Source organism: Neofelis nebulosa, chromosome 7 (genome assembly GCF_028018385.1).
Source record: "Neofelis nebulosa isolate mNeoNeb1 chromosome 7, mNeoNeb1.pri, whole genome shotgun sequence".
Lineage (NCBI taxonomy): Eukaryota > Metazoa > Chordata > Mammalia > Carnivora > Felidae > Neofelis > Neofelis nebulosa.
In genome coordinates this window covers 71,680,329-71,701,409 of record NC_080788.1, presented here as the reverse complement: position 1 = coordinate 71,701,409, position 21,081 = coordinate 71,680,329, and the positions used below count along the sequence as shown (strand labels likewise).

General features: G+C 37.5%; 2 protein-coding genes across 4 annotated transcripts in view; both read left to right on the top strand.

Annotated features, from left to right (window-relative positions):
- The first annotated feature begins 3,841 nt into the window (after positions 1-3,841).
- On the top strand, positions 3,842-15,798 carry LOC131516827 (olfactory receptor 4M1). The gene is made up of 2 exons (XM_058738340.1): positions 3,842-3,952; positions 13,629-15,798. Exons 1-2 carry the CDS (start codon positions 3,931-3,933, stop codon positions 14,594-14,596), a joined length of 990 nt encoding a protein of 329 aa, XP_058594323.1. The 5' UTR covers positions 3,842-3,930; the 3' UTR covers positions 14,597-15,798.
- LOC131516826 (olfactory receptor 4K2-like) overlaps positions 3,911-21,081 on the top strand; it is a 77,201-nt gene continuing 60,030 nt past the window's right edge. The window contains exons 1-2 of one of the 3 annotated variants that reach the window (XM_058738339.1): positions 3,911-3,952; positions 13,629-13,720. The gene's annotated coding sequence lies outside the window, so the exon portion shown is untranslated. Of the gene's footprint in view, positions 3,953-13,628; positions 13,721-17,453; positions 17,600-21,081 lie in introns of those variants that run through there. The other 2 variants (XM_058738338.1, XM_058738337.1) reach the window with 2 other exon arrangements.

Below are 21,081 nucleotides of genomic sequence, written 5' to 3'. Positions count from 1 at the left end.
TCTTTCTTTCTTTCTTTCTTTCTTTCTTTCTTTCTTTCTTTCTTTCTTTCTTTCTCTTTCTATCATAATCATCATCTATCTATCATCTATCTATATATCTGTCCATCCATCCATCTATCTATCATCTACCTTACCTACCTAAAGTTTTCAGAGAACATTTCTAGGTGAGAGTTATAGGCAAGTGTTTGTGTATTCATAGGTGGACAATAATTTATAGGTTGATTTAGGGAAATAGGGACAGTTCCTCTCTTGCTCATCATTATAAGCCTGGTGCCTACTACCATGTCTGACATATAGTAGCTAAGCACATGAAGAAGACATTGAATAAAAGTTAGAGATTTTAAGGAGTTATTACTTAAGATCTTTATTGCAAACATCACCAAACTGTTCAAGTAATTCAGGCAGTATTAGATTTTGATAGATCTCCATTTTCCTAAGGATCCAACATCTCTAAGTGAATTGGAACTACACATCATAGTTTAGAGAGCATATCCCACATCATAACCTTTTGTAGTTATCACTTAGGGGAGTGAGCCGTTTTCCTTACTTGTTCTGGAAAATTCAGATATTGTGATTCTTTGTTCCTTGGATGAAGAACACATCAACTTTTAAATTATTCCCTCAGTGTTTTGATTCCTAACTGGCTGGCCCTGGCCTCCAGAGAATTGATTTTCTTAGTCAAAATCCATGATGCTAGTTAGCTCATTGTTACATCAGGGAAGGAACTGATATATACCAAAATACAGAAACAAAGCTTTCTGTTGTGGATGGGGGAAGAGGCACCTCTACCCCCTCTATAGTCCTTGACTACATCAGGACTGTCACTAGCAACTGGTAGGTGGAATAATGGTGTTATAATATTTACATAAACCACTCTATTTTTTGAAACTATGAGGTAGATATAATAATAAGAATGATTATGTAAAATACTCAAAGAATAGTGGTAAGCAGAAGCTTCTAGTAAGGAAAGGTGTTAGGGAAACATGGTGATCATATAGAGCCGACCTTAACCATGGTGGACAAACTATTTCTTCTTTTGTTTCATGTCCACAGGTATTTTTAAACCCAACTCTGAACTGGACATTTAGAAGATGACTTCGTCATCTTATACTTGCAGGATGAGACATTCTTAAACAGTCTAAATCAGAGAGAATTTTTCTGTCTTGTGGGTCTTCAGTAAGTACCAAACCATTAAAAGAACCTTCCAAAATTTTGAATCCTGTCACTCCTGAAATGAAGTTAGGAAAAACCTCACTTATGATAGTTCTTCAGGATGATTTCTGTGAATATGGGGGAGATAGTGCCTGATATGTTTCATTTTGAAGGGACTGGAGTTGGTAGTCATGACAACTCTGTAAGTGAAAATAGAAAAAAACCCTTAAAAGCAGACTTTCATTTGAAATTAATATGGGTAGAATAGGTATCTTAAAAAAGAGGATTCCAGGAAATAAAATCAAGAATCATGAATCAGAGTCAGAAAACACCAAATGGATTAATAAAACATTTAGATTTAGAAGCATTTGACATTTTTTCCTATAAAGTCATCAACTAGTTTATTCACTTATAAATTCATTCATTCATTCATTCAATAAACACATCTTAGTGACTGTAGTGGGGCAGAAGCTATCTTAGGCACTAGCCGGATATATAAATGAGACATGCTTCATGTCCTCAAGGGGCTTAGAGTTTCAGTTGCATTTTGGCCAAAATATAAACTGATGTGAATAGATGTGAATAGAGCATTACTATGCAAGCCCAAATTTCTCTGGTGTTTGTTAGAAATCATTCATACAGATTTCAGTCATTATAGAAAAGGGCCTCTGAGACTAGTCAGAGGACTTAATAATAGTGATTTATCAACAGTCACATAGGATTAGAGTCTAGGGAAAACAGAAGAAGATAGTAGTGTTTAGAAGTCAGATGTTCTTGACCTCTTCTCTAAGCTATTTCTCAAATTTAGTCTTCTGGATCCAAGGAGAGTAGTTGGGGATAGAGAAATACAAATAGACATTAAAGGGCAATATTTTAGAAATTATGTATAAGAAGAATAGTTTTTCTATTGAGCTTGATTCTTTGCAAAGGGAATATAAACATCATCATTATCATAATAATGACATTAATAATAGTAATTTAAGTAAGTATGAACTATATTTTTCTGAGCTTTACATGCATTAGCTCATTAATCCCTACAATAAAAACTATGAAGTTGGTACTATTACTATCTCCATTGCACTTATGGACACATTAAGGAAGAGAAGTGAGTGAGTTGTTCAAGATCACATAGTTAGTAACTGGTCAGCTGCAATTAGAACCAAGGCACTTACACTGCATATCTATTTTAAGAGAAATGCACAAGCAGCAAATGATCCTCTCATACTGAAATAAGCCCTTCTCAGATCCTAATGCTTTCTTCTTGCCTAGTTTATTGTGGGCAACAAAATATCTAGGAAATCTAGATAATTACTACATTGTAGTATTCTCTGCTGTTGGTTTATTTGTGAGACTCAAGATGCCTGGTCTCCACATACCCCTGTATGTGGTGCAGATGCTTTTACCTCCTCCCTATCTTACATAATAAGATAGGTAAGCTCGATGTCTTAGGAATAGGGAAAATGAATTTAAGTTATGTATTTTATGTGCTGTGTATATCTACAATGGTGATTAAATCACTATCCCTCCACATCGTCACCCACATTGTTCTTAATTTTATCTTCATAGAATAGAGAATTATACAGTAGGTTATTCATTAAAATTCTAGTTGAAATCCCTCATGTTGCTAGGAAGAAGCTGCTGTAGAGGGAAGTTGAATGACCTTTTTAAGGTCACACAGATTTTGGTGGCTAAGCTGTCATGGGAATCCAAGTTTCTTAATTCTTGTTCAGAGCTCTTTATAGATGCCCTTTAAATTGGAGTATGCATCATATAAATATCCTACACTGTGTAAAATTCACCTCTTTATAAATATTTTGGAGAAATTAAAGGAATATGTAATACATATGTCTGTATGTGTAATATATGAGTTATAAAGACAAAACAAAAGATTTCAAATAATGACTTTGTTTTTGATTCCTTATCCTATTATTCTAAAAATTTCTTTTTTTCTTAATGATTTGCTTTAACATGGATCTTACTGAGGTAGAGTACTCTTTAAAATTCAAGTCCACGTGTCTCTATTTTCTAAAAATTTAGTACCTTCCTGCCGTGCTTGCCTATAGCCTCCCTTTCTCACTTGACCTTAGTCCCCATTTTTCAAGGTCCCCTAGCTTAGTAAGGCTAAAGCTCTCCTACATAGTCTTCACCATTGTCCCATGATCAGCGGGTTTGGAAGGCTAAAGTACTTTTCTTCTCTGGGGAAGAATTTTCAATAAATCATCACTTGAACCTATTTATGAACATTTTTATTTATTTTATAAAACTATTTTACTTTTTCATTTAAATGAATACTCACTGGTAGCAACATGACCCATAAAGATGGGCTGTTTTCATCGTCAGAAGAAATGCCTAATAACTTCCTCTTTCTTTTACAGCCTTTTTTCCCCTTCATCAATACAACATTTCCTTTTCTTCCATTTTCCCAACCTCTCAGTTTCAGCTTACTCCTTCTACATGATGTTATTGAAGCAGAGTCTGAAAGCAGTTCTTATGGTTGTGAGTTTTTGGTTTTTGGGAGGAGCTAGAATGAGTGACTTTTACTCTGGAAGACACTGGCTTCTTCATTCACATCTTCATCTAAGGAAAGAGAATTGACAGTGGTCATAGATGATAGCTAATGTTTTAAAAATGCCTCTTGTATGAAGGTAACTGCATATCTCTTGAGTCATTTCATCTTTTACTATTTCAGGATCTATGTGATAGCATCCCTAATTCCTCAAGATATCTATTGGCAAGATATCTATTCTTCATGTGATTACTGAGAGCTTGGCTAGATACATGGATGCCCACTGCATTGTTGGTAAGAAGTTCTGCACAGATTCTTAATTTTCCCCAAAGCATTTTTTCCCTTGAGGAGAGTTCACAGTTCATTCACCTGTAGGGAGAGCGTCTGTACTTCTAGGTATCTCCCATAGTCATCCTCTAGATACTATATCCCTACAGATTAAGCACAGAATGGGAATTCGCTAGATGTTGTTAAAAGAGGAGCAGGCTTTTTTAGAATCCACATATAAGTAAGCTCATGCAGTATTTCTTTGTCTGGCTTATTTCACTTAGCATAACATCCTCCAAGTTCATTCATGTTGTTGTAAATGTTAGATCTTTTTTTTTTTAAAGACAGAATTATATATATTATTATATCGTAATTTCTTTAGCCATGTGAGAGGAGAATGGTTGTTACCAGGGACAGAGAGGTGGGGGAAAATAGAGAGATGTTGCTCAAAAACAAATTTGTAGTTATGCAGAATGAATGAATAAGTCTAGAGATCTCATGTACAGAATGATGACTATCATTAATAATTCTGTACTGAATACTGAAAATTTGCTGAGAGAGTAATTTTTAGGTGTTCTTGTCACTGAAAAAAAAAGGTAACTGTGTGAAGAGATTATATTAATTAACTTGATAATAGGACTCATTTCACTATGAATATGTACATCAGATTGCCATGTTGTACACCTTAAATATATGCAATTTTTATTAAAAGAGAACAAAAAGAAGAGAGGGCTTGTATCAAGAAACTTAGGAGGCATAGGTGTAGGCAGGATGAATTAAAATCCACTTGACCAAGCAACATAGCTGCTCTCAGAGTAAGCAGTGGCTTGGAATAGTTATTTCCTAAATGGCAGCCTAGGAAGGAAATGCCCTACCTCAGTTTCCATAGGTGGCTTAGCTCCCTGCAGAATTTCCACAGACATGATTCCTTGCTCCCGGCTCTATTGGCACAATCCCAAGCTTTTCTTAGGGGGTGGACAGAGCATCCCTAAATAGTTATGGCAGATTCACTCAAATTTTATTAAAAACCTCAATGTGCTGGATGAACCTCATTTTTGACACAGAAGATTTAAAGATACATTTTTTAATAGTTTGCCATTATGGTGCTCAAATTCTGACTGACTTTGGTAGTGGGACAATGACAATATACAATTCAACATTAAATCCTGCCAATTGGATCTCCTAAGTATTTTCTAAAGAAAACACTTTGTTTCTCTTAATAGCTGTTGCTGTATCTGTAGTTTAACCCACACCTAATCCTACTCCAATTTATTTGCAAAGAGGCAAGGGTGATATTTCTAAATCACAAATCTTGTTAAGTTATTCTTTAGATTTTGTTCTAAAATATATTGGAAGCTATTAAAATATAATTTTCTTCTTAAAAAACACAATACTTGGTCCTTTGGCTATCTCTATTCTGTTTTTGTGCTTCAGTAAGTTGCAGATCTTCTATAGCTACTAGAAACCCTTCCCAATCACAAGGACTTTGCATTTGCTCTTCCCTATTCCTAGAATGCTTTTTCTCTTGCTTTCAATTAGTTGAAATGTCACTAGTTCAAAGATGCTCTTCTAAAAAAAGCCATCACCATCACCACCATGTGCCACTACCATTTATTTTCTATCATAATCCCCTTTTTACTTCACTCTTGTCTCTTATCAATAGTGGTAATTATTTGTTTTGATTATTTATCATTCATTTATTTACTTATTGCTTGTTTACTAATTAGTTTTGCGTCAATCTTCAAAATGGAAGTTTAAGTGAGTCAGAAACCGAGTCTTCTTGTTCATTGTTGTGTTCTCAGCAGTTAAGACATAGTAGATATCCTTTAAATAGTTGTTGAATAAACAAATGGGTAATTTATAGAAGTGACACAGAAGCTATATGTTTTGGGATAGAGCTTTCAATATCGTGTGTAAAGTTTTATGGAGGCTATCAGGCACCCTCTCCAGGTAAATATAGTAAAACCATTGCTTTCTGGATTCCTAGGAAATATGTCAATCTGGATAACCATGCTTTTAAGAAAGTTGAGGATTGAAAATTGGCAGCATTATCTTTCTTTTGATTAAAAATTTTACAAACTGAATTTTATTTTTTAATTTTTTTATGTCAATGTTTTATTTTTTTATTTTTTTTAATTTTTTTTTAATATATGAAATTTATTGTCAAATTGGTTTCCATACAACACCCAGTGCTCATCCCAAAAGGTGCCCTCCTCAATACCCATCACCCACCCTGCCCTCCCTCCCACCCCCCATCAACCCTCAGTTTGTTCTCAGTTTTTAACAGTCTCTTATGCTTTGGCTCTCTCCCACTCTAACCTCTTTTTTTTTTTTTTCTTCCCCTCCCCCATGGGTTTCTGTTACGTTTCTCAGGATCCACATGAGTGAAACCATATGGTGTCTGTCTTTCTCTGTATGGCTTATTTCACTTAGCATCACACTCTCCAGTTCCATCCACGTTGCTACAAAAGGCCATATTTCATTCTTTCTCATTGCCACGTAGTATTCCATTGTGTATATAAACCACAATTTCTTTATCCATTCATCAGTTGATGGACATTTAGGCTCTTTCCATAATTTGGCTATTGTTGAGAGTGATGCTATAAACATTGGGGTACAAGTGCCCCTATGCATCAGTACTCCTGTATCCCTTGGGTAAATTCCTAGCAGTGCTATTGCTGGGTCATAGGGTAGGTCTATTTTTAATTTTCTGAGGAACCTCCACACTGCTTTTCAGAGCGGCTGTACCAGTTTGCATTCCCACCAACAGTGCAAGAGGGTTCCCGTTTCTCCACATCCTCTCCAGCATCTACAGTCTCCTGATTTGTTCATTTTGGCCACTCTGACTGGCGTGAAGTGATATCTGAGTGTGGTTTTGATTTGTATTTCCCTGATAAGGAGCGACGTTGAGCATCTTTTCATGTGCCTGTTGGCCATCCGGATGTCTTCTTTAGAGAAGTGTCTATTCATGTTTTCTGCCCATTTCTTCACTGGGTTATTTGTTTTTTGGGTGTGGAATTTGGTGATCTCTTTATAGATTTTGGATACTAGTCCTTTGTCTGATATGTCATTTGCAAATATCTTTTCCCATTCCTTTGGTTGCCTTTTAGTTTTGTTGGTTGTTTCCTTTGCTGTGCAGAAGCTTTTTATCTTCATGAGGTCCCAGTAATTCACTTTTGCTTTTAATTCCCTTGCCTTTGGGGATGTGTCGAGTAAGAGATTGCTACGGCTGTGGTCAGAGAGGTCTTTTCCTGCTTTCTCCTCCAAGGTTTTGATGGTTTCCTGTGTCACATTCAGGTCCTTTAGCCATTTTGAGTTTGTTTTTGTGAATGGTGTGAGAAAGTGGTCTAGTTTCAACCTTCTGCATGTTGCTGTCCAGTTCTCCCAGCACCATTTGTTAAAGAGACTGTCTTTTTTCCATTGGATGTTCTTTCCTGCTTTGTCAAAGATGAGTTGGCCATACGTTTGTGGGTCTAGTTCTGGGGTTTCTATTCTATTCCATTGTCTATGTGTCTGTTTTTGTGCCAGTACTATGCTGTCTTGATGATGACAGCTTTGTAGTAGAGGCTAAAGTCTGGGATTGTGATGCCTCCTGCTTTGGTCTTCTTCTTCAAAATTACTTTGGCTATTCGGGGCCTTTTGTGGTTCCATATGAATTTTAGGATTGCTTGTTCTAGTTTCAAAAAGAATGCTGGTGCAATTTTGATTGGGATTGCATTGAATGTGTAGATAGCTTTGGGTAGTATTGACATTTTAACAATATTCATTCTTCCAATCCATGAGCAGGGAATGTCTTTCCATTTCTTTATATCTTCTTCAATTACCTGCATAAGCTTTCTATAGTTTTCAGCATACAGATCTTTTACATCTTTGGTTAGATTTATTCCTAGGTATTTTATGCTTCTTGGTGCAATTGTGAATGGGATCAGTTTCTTTATTTGTCTTTCTGTTGCTTCATTGTTAGTGTATAAGAATGCAACTGATTTCTGTACATTGATTTTGTATCCTGCAACTTTGCTGAATTCATGTATCAGTTCTAGCAGACTTTTGGTGGAGTCTATCGGACTTTCCATGTATAATATCATGTCATCTGCAAAAAGCGAAAGCTTGACTTCATCTTTGCCAATTTTGATGCCTTTGATTTCCTTTTGTTGTCTGATTGCTGATGCTAGAACTTCCAGCACTATGTTAAACAACAGCGGTGAGTGGGCATCCCTGTCGTGTTCCTGATCTCAGGGAAAAAGCTCTCAGTTTTCCCCCGTTGAGGATGATGTTAGCTGTGGGCTTTTCATAAATGGCTTTTATGATCTTTAAGTATGTTCCTTCTATCCCGACTTTCTCAAGGGTTTTTATTAAGAAAGGGTGCTGGATTTTGTCAAAGGCCTTTTCTGCATCGATTGATAGGATCATATGGTTCTTCTCTTTTTTTTTTGTTAATGTGATGTATCACGTTGATTCATTTGCGAATGTTGAACCAGCCCTGCATCCCAGGAATGAATCCCACTTGATCATGGTGAATAATTCTTTTTATATGCCGTTGAATTCGATTTGCTAGTATCTTATTGAGGATTTTTGCATCCATATTCATCAGAGATATTGGCCTGTAGTTCTCTTTTTTTACTGGGTCTCTGTCTGGTTTAGGAATCAAAGTAATACTGGCTTCATAGAATGAGTCTGGAAGTTTTCCTTCCCTTTCTATTTCTTGGAATAGCTTGAGAAGGATAGGTATTATCTCTGCTTTAAACGTCTGGTAGAACTCCCCTGGGAAGCCATCTGGTCCTGGACTCTTCTTTGTTGGGAAATTTTTGATAACCAATTCAATTTCTTTGCTGGTTATGGGTCTGTTCAAGCTTTCTATTTCCTCCTGATTGAGTTTTGGAAGAGTGTGGGTGTTTAGGAATTTGTCCATTTCTTCCAGGTTGTCCAATTTGTTGGCATATAATTTTTCATAGTATTCCCTGATAATTGTTTGTATCTCTGAGGGATTGGTTGTAAGAATTCCATTTTCATTCATGATTTATCTATTTGGGTCATCCCCCTTTTCTTTTTGAGAAGCCTGGCTAGAGGTTTGTCAATTTTGTTTATTTTTTCAAAAAAACCAACTCTTGGTTTCGTTGATCTGCTCTACAGTTTTTTTAGATTCTATATTGTTTATTTCTGCTCTGATCTTTATGATTTCTCTTCTGCTGGGTTTAGGCTGCCTTTGCTGTTCTGCTTCTAGTTCCTTTAGGTGTGCTGTTAGATTTTGTATTTGGGATTTTTCTTGTTTCTTGAGATAGGCCTGGATTGCAATGTATTTTCCTCTCAGGACTGCCTTCGCTGCATCCCAAAGCGTTTGGATTGTTGTATTTTCATTTTCGTTTGTTTCCATATATTTTTTAATTTCTTCTCTAATTGCCTGGTTGACCCACTCATTCGTTAGTAGGGTGTTCTTTAACCTCCATGCTTTTGGAGGTTTTCCAGACTTTTTCCTGTGGTTGATTTCAAGCTTCATAGCATTGTGGTCTGAAAGTATGCATGGTATAATTTCAATTCTTGTAAACTTATGAAGGGCTGTTTTGTGACCCAGTAATATGATCTGTCTTGGAGAATGTTCCATGTGCACTCGAGAAGAAAGTATATTCTGTTGCTTTGGGATGCAGCGTTCTAAATATATCTGTCAAGTCCATCTGATCCAATGTGTCATTCAGGGCCCTTGTTTCTTTATTGACCGTGTGTCTAGATGACCTATCCATTTCTGTAAGTGGGGTGTTAAAGTCCCCTGCAATTACCACATTCTTATCAATAAGGTTGCTTAAGTTTGTGAGTAATTGTTTTATATATTTGGGGGCTCCGGTATTCGGCGCATAGACATTTATAATTGTTAGCTCTTCCTGATGGATAGACCCTGTAATTATTATATAATGTCCTTCTTCATCTCTTGTTACAGCCTTTAAAGTCTAGTTTGTCTGATACAAGTATGGCTACTCCAGCTTTCTTTTGACTTCCAGTAGCATGATAAATAGTTCTCCATCCCCTCACTCTCAATCTAAAGGTGTCCTTAGATCTAAAATGAGTCTCTTGTAGACAGCAAATAGATGGGTCTTGTTTTTTTATCCATTCTGAAACCCTGTGTCTTTTGTTTGGCGCATTTAATCCATTTACATTCAGTGTTATTATAGAAAGATACGGGTTTAGAGTCATTGTGATGTCTGTATGTTTTATGCTTGTAGTGATGTCTCTGGTACTTTGTCTCACAGGATCCCCCTTAGGATCTCTTGTAGGGCTGGTTTCGTGGTGACAAATTCCTTCAGTTTTTGTTTGTTTGGGAAGACCTTGATCTCTCCTTCTATTCTAAATGACAGACTTGCTGGATAAAGGATTCTCGGCTGCATATTTTTTCTGTTAGCACACTGAAGATATCGTGCCAATCCTTTCTGGCCTGCCAAGTTTCAAAAGAGAGATCAGTCACGAGTCTTATAGGTCTCCCTTTATATGTGAGGGCACCTTTATCCCTTGCTGCTTTCAGAATTTTGTCTTTATCCTTGTATTTTGCCAGTTTCACTATGATATGTCGTGCAGAAGATCGATTCAAGTTACGTCTGAAGGGAGTTCTCTGTGCCTCTTGGATTTCAATGCCTTTTTCCTTCCCCAGTTCAGGGAAGTTCTCAGCTATAATTTCTTCAAGTACCCCTTCAGCACCTTTCTCTCTCTCTTCCTCCTCTGGGATACCAATTATGCGTATATTATTTCTTTTTAGTGTATCACTTAGTTCTCTAATTTTCCCCTCATACTCCTGGATTTTTTTATCTCTCTTTCTCTCAGCTTCCTCTTTTTCCATAACTTTATCTTCTAGTTCACCTATTCTCTCCTCTGCCTCTTCAGTCCGAGCCGTCATCGTTTCCATTTTGTTTTGCATTTCGTTTAAAGCGCTTTTCAGCTCCTCGTGACTGTTCCTTAGTCCCTTGATCTCTGTAGCAAGAGATTCTCTGCTGTCCTCTATACTGTTTTCAAGCCCAGCGATTAATTTTATGACTATTATTCTAAATTCACTTTCTGTTATATTATTTAAATCCTTTTTGATCAGTTCATTAGCTGTTGTTATTTCCTGGAGATTCTTCTGAGGGGAATTCTTCCATTTGGTCATTTTGGATAGTCCCTGGAGTGGTGAGGACCTGCAGGGCACTTCCCCTGTGCTGTGGTGTATAACTGGAGTTGGTGGGCGGGGCCACAGTCCGACCTAATGTCTGCCCCCAGCCCACCACTGGGGCCACAGTTAGACTGGTGTGTGCCTTCTCTTCCCCTCTCCTAGGGGCGGGATTCACTGTGGGGTGGCGTGGCCCATCTGGGCTACTTGCATACTGCCAGGCTTGTGGTGCTGGGGAGCTGGCGTATTAGCTGGGGTGGGTAGGCAAGGTGCACGGGGGCAGGAGGGGCAGGCTTAGCTCCCTTCTCCTTAGGTGATCCACTTCAGGAGGGGCCCTGTGGCAGCAGGAGGGAGTCAGATCTGCTGCCGGAGGTTTGGCTCCACAGAAGCACAGAGTTGGGTGTTTTTGTGGAGCGAGCAAGTTCCCTGGCAGGAACTGGTTCCCTTTGGGATTTTGGCTAGGGGGATGGGCGGGGGAGATGGCGCTGGTGAGCGCCTTTGTTTCCCACCAAACTGAGCTCTGCCATCCGGGGGCTCAGCAGCTCTCCCTCCCTTTGTCCTCCAGCCTTCCTGCTTTCGGAGCAGAGCTGTTAACTTATGACCTCCCAGACGCTAAGTCGCGCTTGCTGTTGGAACACAGTCCGTCCGGTCCCTCCGCTTTTGCCAGCCAGACTCGGGGGCTCCGCTTGGCCGGCGAGCCGCCCCTCCGCCCCGGCTCCCTCCCGCCAGTCCGTGGAGCACGCACCGCCTCGCCACCCTTCCTACCCTCTTCCGTGGGCCTCTCATCTGTGCTTGGCTCCGGAGACTTCATTCTGCTAATCCTCTGGCGGTTTTCTGGGTTATGTAGGCAGGTGTAGGTGGAATCTAAGTGATCAGTAGGATGCGCGGTGAGCCCAGCATCCTCCTAAGCCGCCATCTTACCTCTCTCCCCCAAACTGAATTTTAAATTTCACTGTCTTACTAAACATGATTAATTAACTCACTAAGGCTCACCTTGGGCTATTCATGAGTGGGAATATTTGTCCTTTTGCTAAAAAGTCCCACAGTGCTGAACATTCTCAATGTTTTTGTTTTCCTCCTTTTGTGTCAGATTGCTGGCAAATACTGGTCTTTTCTCAGTGTGTTGACTTATAGTGAACCATCCCTTCTTTAGCATTATTTTCTTGCTTTTATAACATATTAGTTCTGAAAGTCATGTCTATGGTCATTAAAATTATGCACAAATTGAGCGGGTAGCTTCGAAGGAAGAAACACTGGATTACTTCAGTCAATAGTATACATAATCTTTATTGCCTGGATGCTGTTTCATCCACTTGGTTTTATAGAATCTTAACTTTGTTTTTCTATGCCTACCTCCTGAGGAGACGCAATATTATAAAACAGCACATCAGTAGAACAGAAGCAACTCTTTCATATTGGTTGTTGGCTATAAGAAATACTTACTTTGGGGGCGCCTGGGTGGTGCAGTCGGTTAAGCGTCCGACTTCAGCCAGGTCAAGATCTCGCGGTCCGTGAGTTCGAGCCCTGCGTCAGGCTTTGGGCTGATGGCTCAGAGCCTGGAGCCTGTTTCCGATTCTGTGTCTCCCTCTCTCTCTGCCCCTCCCCCGTTCATGCTCTGTCTCTCTCTGTCCCAAAAATAAATAAAAAACGTTGAAAAAAATTAAAAAAAAAGAAATACTTACTTTGATATGCACTGTTTATATTACCTAAAAGAGGAAGCATATTTGGTAAAGTGAATGATTATATTATTTTTATTCAATGGGTTTTGTTTTATCTAATAGTAGTAGGTTCAAGACTAGGCCTTGAGCAAAATTTTAACAATAATCTTATTCCTACTGTCATCTTGAAATGGCAGAATGGGTCAGCTTGGGTAGTAAGCAAACCCATTTCTTAGATCTCTATATCTTCTTCCTACCTTCCTGGGGCAGTGGATAAAATGCATGGTCAGTGCAGTAATGAGATCTGATCGCAGCCCAAAGAATTATCATCTATGGCCCTGCATTGTTGTATATTGTGGCTGCTTACCTATTACCAAGGATTAAGCTGTATAGGCTTTGGTTAAAGAAGAAATGTCCATTCATTACACATGAAGCCCTGGGATCTTTTTGAAAGATTAAAAAGAAAATACTGCCAGATCAGTGTACCCAATATTAGACAAGCAAGTTTCCAAGTTGGCTAGATTTCTCAACAACAACAAAAAATCTAGAAATAACAGCTTTTTTTCTTATTACCAGTCTACAATTTGGCTTATCTTATAAGTAGCTGCATATATTTCTTACTAAGGTAGATGCATGGGGAAAGAATTAGTACACTGCTGAGTTTCACAAAAAATAGAAATTAATAACATTAATAGATTGGGATTTTGGTTTCTGATATGTGACACACTTCATATGATTTCAGTGTTTCTAATTTTCAGGTCCTCACTTACTTTTCCCCTATTTTGGCTCATCAGACATCAAATGGGACAATCAGATGTATCCTAATACAGTCTCTTAATGACAGAGGCCAATCTGATGATTTCAAAAGCAGTAAAATAATGCTATTTGGAGTAATTGCAATTTCTTTATTTTTTTATAGCCACATTATTTTTAAAAAGTGAAGAAATGGAACCTGCAAATTACACCAGAGTGACAGAGTTTGTTCTCACTGGCCTATCCCAGACTCGAGAGGTACAACTAGTCCTATTTGTTATATTTCTATCCTTCTATTTGTTCATCCTTCCAGGAAATATTCTTATTATTTGCACAATCAGGCTTGACCCTCATTTGACCTCACCCATGTATTTCCTGTTGGCTAATCTGGCCTTCCTTGACATTTGGTACTCCTCCATCACAGCCCCTAAAATGCTCATAGACTTCTTTGTGGAAAGGAAGAGAATTTCCTTTGGTGGGTGCATTGCACAGCTCTTTTTCTTGCACTTTGTGGGAGCCTCAGAGATGTTCCTGCTCACAGTAATGGCGTTTGACCGCTATGCTGCTATCTGCCGTCCTCTCCACTATGCTACTATCATGAATCGACGTCTCTGCAGTATCCTGGTGGTTCTATCCTGGTTGGGGGGCTTTATTCATTCTATAATACAAGTGGCTCTCATTGTTCGACTTCCGTTCTGTGGGCCCAATGAGTTAGACAGTTACTTCTGTGACATCACGCAGGTTATCCGGATTGCCTGTGCCAATACCTTCCCGGAGGAATTAGTGATGATTTTTAGCAGTGGTCTGATCTCTGTGGTATGTTTCATTGCTCTCTTAATGTCCTACGCCTTCCTCCTGGCCATGCTTAAGAAACATTCAGGCTCAGATGAGAGTACCAGCCGGGCCATGTCCACCTGCTATTCCCACATCACCATTGTGGTATTTATGTTTGGGCCATCCATCTACATTTATGCTCGCCCATTTGACTCTTTTTCCCTAGATAAAGTGGTGTCAGTGTTCCATACTGTGATATTCCCTTTACTTAATCCCATTATCTATACCTTGCGAAATAAGGAAGTAAAGACAGCCATGAGGAAGTTGGTCAACAGATATATTTTATGTAAAGAGAAGTGAAAGTGGCATATTCTAGAATCTTTCTGAAGGTCATCGTTCTAAAGTAGGAAGCATTTGCAGTGGTAATAATACTGCTTTTCATCTGAGTTCTTAAATTCCTACCAGATTTTTTCCCCTCAATTCACTGAAAAAACAAAGAAATTAAGATAAAAATAAGTTTATTCACACCCTCCATGAAACTTAAAGCAGATCACCATTAGAAATTAAGATATAATGATGGTGTAGGGGCACCTGGGTGGCTCAGTTGGTTAAGCATCTGATTTCGGCTCAGGTCATGATCTCGCAATGAGTTTGAATCCCACGTCAGGTTCTGTGCTGACAGCTCAGAGCCTGGAACCTGCTCCAGGTTCTGTGTCTCCCACTCTCTCTGCCTCTCCCCTGCTCATGCTCTGTCTCTGTCTCTCTCAAAAGGAAATAAAGATTAAAACAAAATAAAAAAAAAGATATAGTGATGGTCTGCTAAACACATTTTCACTAATTGTTTATTGAATGAGTATTCTGAAGAGGCTTTGGCTGTGAGGAGAATGTTTGTTGAGAAATAATAAAATAAATAAGACCTGGGAGACATGTTGTCTATGAATATGAAGAAGTAAGTGGCTAGCATATGAATATGAGTAGCTTCACGTGACCAAATTAAATATTGTTCCCATGGTTCAGTCCTAGCCCAGTGGGATGGTGTTTGGTAACCCACCTTCCTGGGACTAGAAAAATAGATTATTTTGTACTTTATCTTTTCCTACTCCAAGAATTCATGATGGAAACTGAGGATTCATTTACACAAGCTGTTTTAAGTCATATTTCATGTGGCAACCACTCAACAGTATTGGTGACAGAACTCAAGATTTTGTCACAGCCTACAGCAATTTTTATGAATTCATAGCAGAGTTTGTTACTTTGCGAGACTGTGAGACCCCCTCTCTTTCCAGGGGAAGTCTCCAGCCAAGTAGTGCTTTTTATAGCCAGTCTCTACTTACATCCTCCAGTGTGAAAGCAGACTTGGAGGAAAGGGAGTCTAGGCTGACTGGAATAAACAGACATCTAGCTGTGTGATTTTTAAAAGGTTATTATCTCCTTTGCCATTTTTGTGTGTTTTCTGTATTTGCTAATTCTTCTTCTCATGTTAAATTAGTTTAGTAGGGTGCTGCTTTTGTTAGCCCTATAATTCAGAGTTCTTTCCCATTAACCCATTTTTTTTCATTAGTGCATATGGAAGAGACCTAGATGTATTGGTTTTAATAATCTTTTAGTGATTTATTTATTAGAGATCAATTTACTATTGCTGACACTAAGAACCCAATTATTATTTTTTTTCAATATATGAAATTTATTGTCACATTGGTTTCCATACAACACCCAGTGCTCATCCCAAAAGGTGCCCTCCTCAATACCCATCACCCACCCTCCCCTACCTCCCACCCCCCATCAATCCTCAGTTTGTTCTCAGTTTTTAAGAGCCTCTTATGCTTTGGCTCTCTCCCACTCTAACCTCTTTTTTTTTTTCCTTCCCCTCCCCCATGGGTTTCTGTTAAGTTTCTCAGGATCCACATAAGAATGAAAACATATGGTATCTGTCTTTCTCTGTATGGCTTATTTCACTTAGCATCACACTCTCCAGTTCCATCCATGTTGCTACAAAGGGCCATATTTCGTTCTTTCTCATTGCCATGTAGTACTCCATTGTGTATATAAACCACAATTTCTTTATCCATTCATCAGTTGATGGACATTTAGGCTCTTTCCATAATTTGGCTATTGTTGAGAGTGCTGCTATAAACATTGGGGTACAAGTGCCCCTATGCATCAGTACTCCTGTATCCCTTGGGTAAATTCCTAGCAGTGCTATTGCTGGGTCATAGGTAGGTCTATTTTTAATTTTCTGAGGAACCTCCACACTGTTTTCCAGAGTGGCTGCACCAATTTGCATTCCCACCAACAGTGCAAGAGGGAAGAACCCAGTTATTGACTTTGCTTCAGAATATAAAAGAATATTTGAGTTCATATAAGTTTGTTTACTTAAATTAACTTTTCAATTTCAAAACTAGGGTTCTCTCCATAAAAGAGCATATTATTTGTTGTGAGCTTTAGTCTTATATTTTCTTTGATAATAGTATATGACTAGCTTTAGGAATGAAAATAAATGAACAATGAAAATGATGAAAACCTCAGGTACACAGGATAGAATAATGGTGCAAAAAGTTTATTCTTTGCTGTGGGAAGTTTTCTCTGTGATGACCCTCTTTCATGTTCAAAATGACAGGGACTTCTCTTCTAAGAACCCAAATATACTGATGGAATTTATGATTCCTGAATTTTGAGTTGACTTCTCATTGCCTGGAAATGAATAAAATAGTAGACTTCTCTAATATTTTACAACAGGGCATGAAGAAACCATCTAACACACAAAAGATATATACATACACAATAAAAAATAATTTATGTATCTAGATTTTATATTTCCTTACTGTTATTTCTCTCTATCTGAACCAGACAGACTTGTATTCATTTGGTCACTTATTCTTCATTTAGGTAGAATGAATGTTTTTGGGGAAAAGACTACTGACTCAATATGCTCTTCAAACACTATTATACTGCTACTACTGAAGGATATTTGCTGAAAATATTGAAGCTAGGAATAAGAAGAAAAGATCAAACATAGCAGTGTAAAGAAAATATTAACGGTATCTCAATATTAATAAGATGGACTTTACTGTTACAGCTGGTAAAAACATCTCTATTATCCAAACAAAAATAAAGTTCTTCTGTTTTTTTAATTAATAGAATAGGTTCATTAAAAATTAAAAATATAAGAACTTGTAAGTAGAAAAACAAACATTACTGGCAGTCTTTTTTTCCCCAGGGATTGGGGTTTGTGTTTAACAAAATTTGTGAAGTTTCACCCAACCGGCTCAATTGGAAGCAGGCCAGTTCGCCTGCCTGCATTGCTACAAAACACAATAAACTAACATTAAGTGAAGGTGAGGTGGAACACAAATCTTCAGACAAGTAAGTGTAAAACTCAGATTTTATACCTAGCAAAACTGGCATTTAATTTAAAAGGCTACTACTACCATCAGGTTTAAGCATTAAACAAAATTCCGGGAATGTGGTTTTCAAGAAATTCTTGAAGAAACTATCAGAATAAACTTCAGTCAGTCATGAAGATCTAAGAGCTAGGACAGAAGTATGGGTACTGAATATTAAATATATTACACTATATCTAAGACTGAAACTAATGTGGTGATTTGCATGATCAAACAGTATGAAATGCCACATGCCTTGTAATGCAGAAATGATAGAGGTGCATTCTATTTCCGTCTGTGGCACATTAGAGAGGTTTACTGAACCTGTCACTAAAAATGAATACACACGTTGGATAAACATTTTTTTTGAAATCATTTGATTAGCTAGCAAAAAGAAAATGACAGCATAGAATATTGAGAATCTGGAAATCAAATGAAATTGGGAACCCAGAGAAATGAATGGTGAATAAAAATCATCTTTTACTGTGAAAACTTGTGTTCTGTTTTTAAGGCCAAAGTTTGTGTGGTAGGGACAGAGATGGATAGGAGACAAAGCCCTGGGCTCACACAAGGAAATATTCCACAACAAACTGAGATCTCAAAGGATATATTCTCAGGGTAGTGGTGAAATAAAGTTTTCAAAAAAACCACCACCCAAAATCCTAAAAAGAGAAAAAAGAATTATGAACTATAAGTGAGATCACACATATTTTTTGAGTTTGAGTTTATACTATTGAGTAGTCTGAATCACTACTAGTTGATAATTTTATTTACAGTTTCTGGTTCCAGAGTTGTAATGCCTCCTGATAGAAGGAAAGACAAATACCATATGGAGTATGTTGCCATTATCCCAAGACTTTTAAAGTAGTCTACATATAAGAAATAAGAGTTTACAATCTGACATCATGAGCACACAAGAAAGCAAGGCTCTGTGAGTGAGAGCCAGAAGAACAACAGAAAAGCAGGAAAAAAAAACCACTACAGAATATAAATTGAATATATTTAGTATTCTTTGAGAAATAGAAAAAGGGTTGGAAATATGAAAATGGAGGACAATATAAAAACAAATAGGAAAATTATATGAAAAACAAAGAGAACTTAGATTCAGTTAAAAAAACTCCATAGATGCATCTGAATGCAAATTAGACACATTCAGAGAAGAAATAGTAATCTAGAATATAGAGTTGAGTAAACTACCAACATTGCAGGGCAGAAGCCAAATGGGATAAAAAGGATGAAAGAAAGGGTAAGAGACATTGAGAACTGAATAAAAGTTCAGAGTTTCCAGAGAAGAGGGTAAACAAAATGTGGCAGAGGCAATTTTGAAGAGACAATGTGAGACACATCATAAAATCCATAAAGACAACTGAGCAGATGTTGAAAGTATCTGAATAGAAAAGCAGGAATTACCCTCAAGGGAAAGGTAGTTAACAACAGACTGCCTTAACAGCAAAAATGTAAAACAATGATGAGTTATATTCAATGTTCAGAGATAAAATAATCATCAACTCTGTGAGAATAAAATAAAAACATCCTTAGGAAGAAAAAAAAAAAAACAACAAACTTGCTGCTAGCAGACAATCAACTTAGAGGAATTTTGTAGGATACGCTTGAAATAAGGAAATGATCCCAGCTGGGAGATTTGAGATGACAGAAAAAGAATGGCAAGTATGTGGTAAATCTAAACAAACTTCTGTATTTAACTACCAACAGCAACAAACAAACTTCTGAAGTTTAGAAAAAGTAAGAACTAAAGTTCATGGAAATAACATTTACATAAGAGTTGTGTGATTGGAGTTAAATGTAATAGTCTTTGTATTTTTCAGGAAGATGGTGAGGATACTGGTTTACTTTAACTCTGGGTGACTATCAGACTTAATAGGTTATGCCACAGAAAGAAAGATCATTGGTTTTACACATCAGAAGTTTACTTCTCACTTACATAAGGCCTGTTGCAGGTTTGGGTGACACCCCAGAACACTGAAAAAACAAGGTTAAAATGAAAAATAACAAATAAATTAGCAAGAATATAAAGTTAAATTAAAGTTCATGTATTATCCTAGAATTGTGCTATGCAATACATGGGCTACATATGACTTTAAAAATTTTAACTAACAAAATTTAAAATTTCATTTCCTCAGCTTGTAGCCACATTTCAAGTGCTCAATAGTCACATATGGCTGATGGCCACATCACTTTTCCAGGATTTGTCTTTATATTATATAATAAAATAATTTCTGGAATTTTTAATAATATCAATAGATCCATATCATGAGCAAAGATAAAATTAGTATAAACCTTTCTTTCCTCTTCTTCAACCCAGATTGTAGTGATGAAAAGTTTTATCATTCTTAATTTTACCTTTCTATTACTTATGCTTCAGTTATTTAATTACAGCTTTAATAATAGACTTTGACTTCTAGAGATGACATATGAAGCAATTACTATAAACTGTCTCTTATTTTTAATCTCCTAAATAGGATTTTGTTATAGGACTTCTTTTTTTTTTCTGATTTATGGAGTCTTATCTATTAAAGGATATGATGAGCATAGAAATTATAATAATATAAACCCAGGCACACCCTATCACCCTTTATAAGTAAAGGTATTAGCATTATCTTTGTGGTGTGCTATATGCCCTTTAGTCCCATTTTTTCCCCCTCTCTGGTCAGAAGGATACTGCTATCCTGTTTTATCTGTTTGCTGAAGATTCCTCACTGTTCTCTTGGTTGGAAGAAATTTGTCCTTAATATTACACAGGGAAAGTGCATGAATATAAATTTCTGGGTTAATGCATGTTTAAAACTGTCTTCAGACTTTACAGATAGCTTAGATTACATAAAATCCTTGTATACTTTAAGTTTTTGAAAATATTGCTTCACTTAAAAAAACAACAGTTTTCTGGGGCACCTGTGTGGCTCAGTTGGTTGAGCGTCCAACTTCGGTTCAGGTGATGATCTCCCGGTTCATGAGTTCAAGCCCCATGTCAGGTTCTGTGCACTCAGCTCAGAGCCTGGAGCCTGCTTCAGATTCTGTGTCTCCCTCGCTCTCTGCCTCTCCCCTGCTCATGCTCTGTCTCTCTCTCTCTTTCAAAAATAAATAGACATTAAAAAAATTAAAATAAAACAAAACAACTTTCTATGTTGCTATTGAAAGAAGTCTGATGTTAACCTGCAGAGGAAAAACTTTTGTAGGTTTTAATTAATTAATTAATTGATTAATTAATGAGAGGTGAGGGTTAGGGGGAGGGGCAGAGGGAGAAGGAGAGAGAGAATCTTAAGCAGGCTCCATGCTCAGCACTGAGTCCCACTTGGGGCTCCATTTCACAACTGTGAGATCATGACCTGAGCCAAAATCAAGAGTCCAACACTTAACCTGAGTGGCTCTGTTGGTTAAGCATCCATCTCTTGTTCTACCTCCTAGCCTAACTTATCACCATCTCTTGTCTACAGTACTTCAAATGCT

Excerpts from the sequence above, each read along its gene's own strand:
- LOC131516827 (XM_058738340.1), top strand. The coding sequence starts at position 3,931 with ATGGATGCCCACTGCATTGTTG. Across the intron at positions 3,953-13,628 it reads GGATGCCCACTGCATTGTTG|CCACATTATTTTTAAAAAGT; the intron begins GTAAGAAGTTCT and ends ATTTTTTTATAG.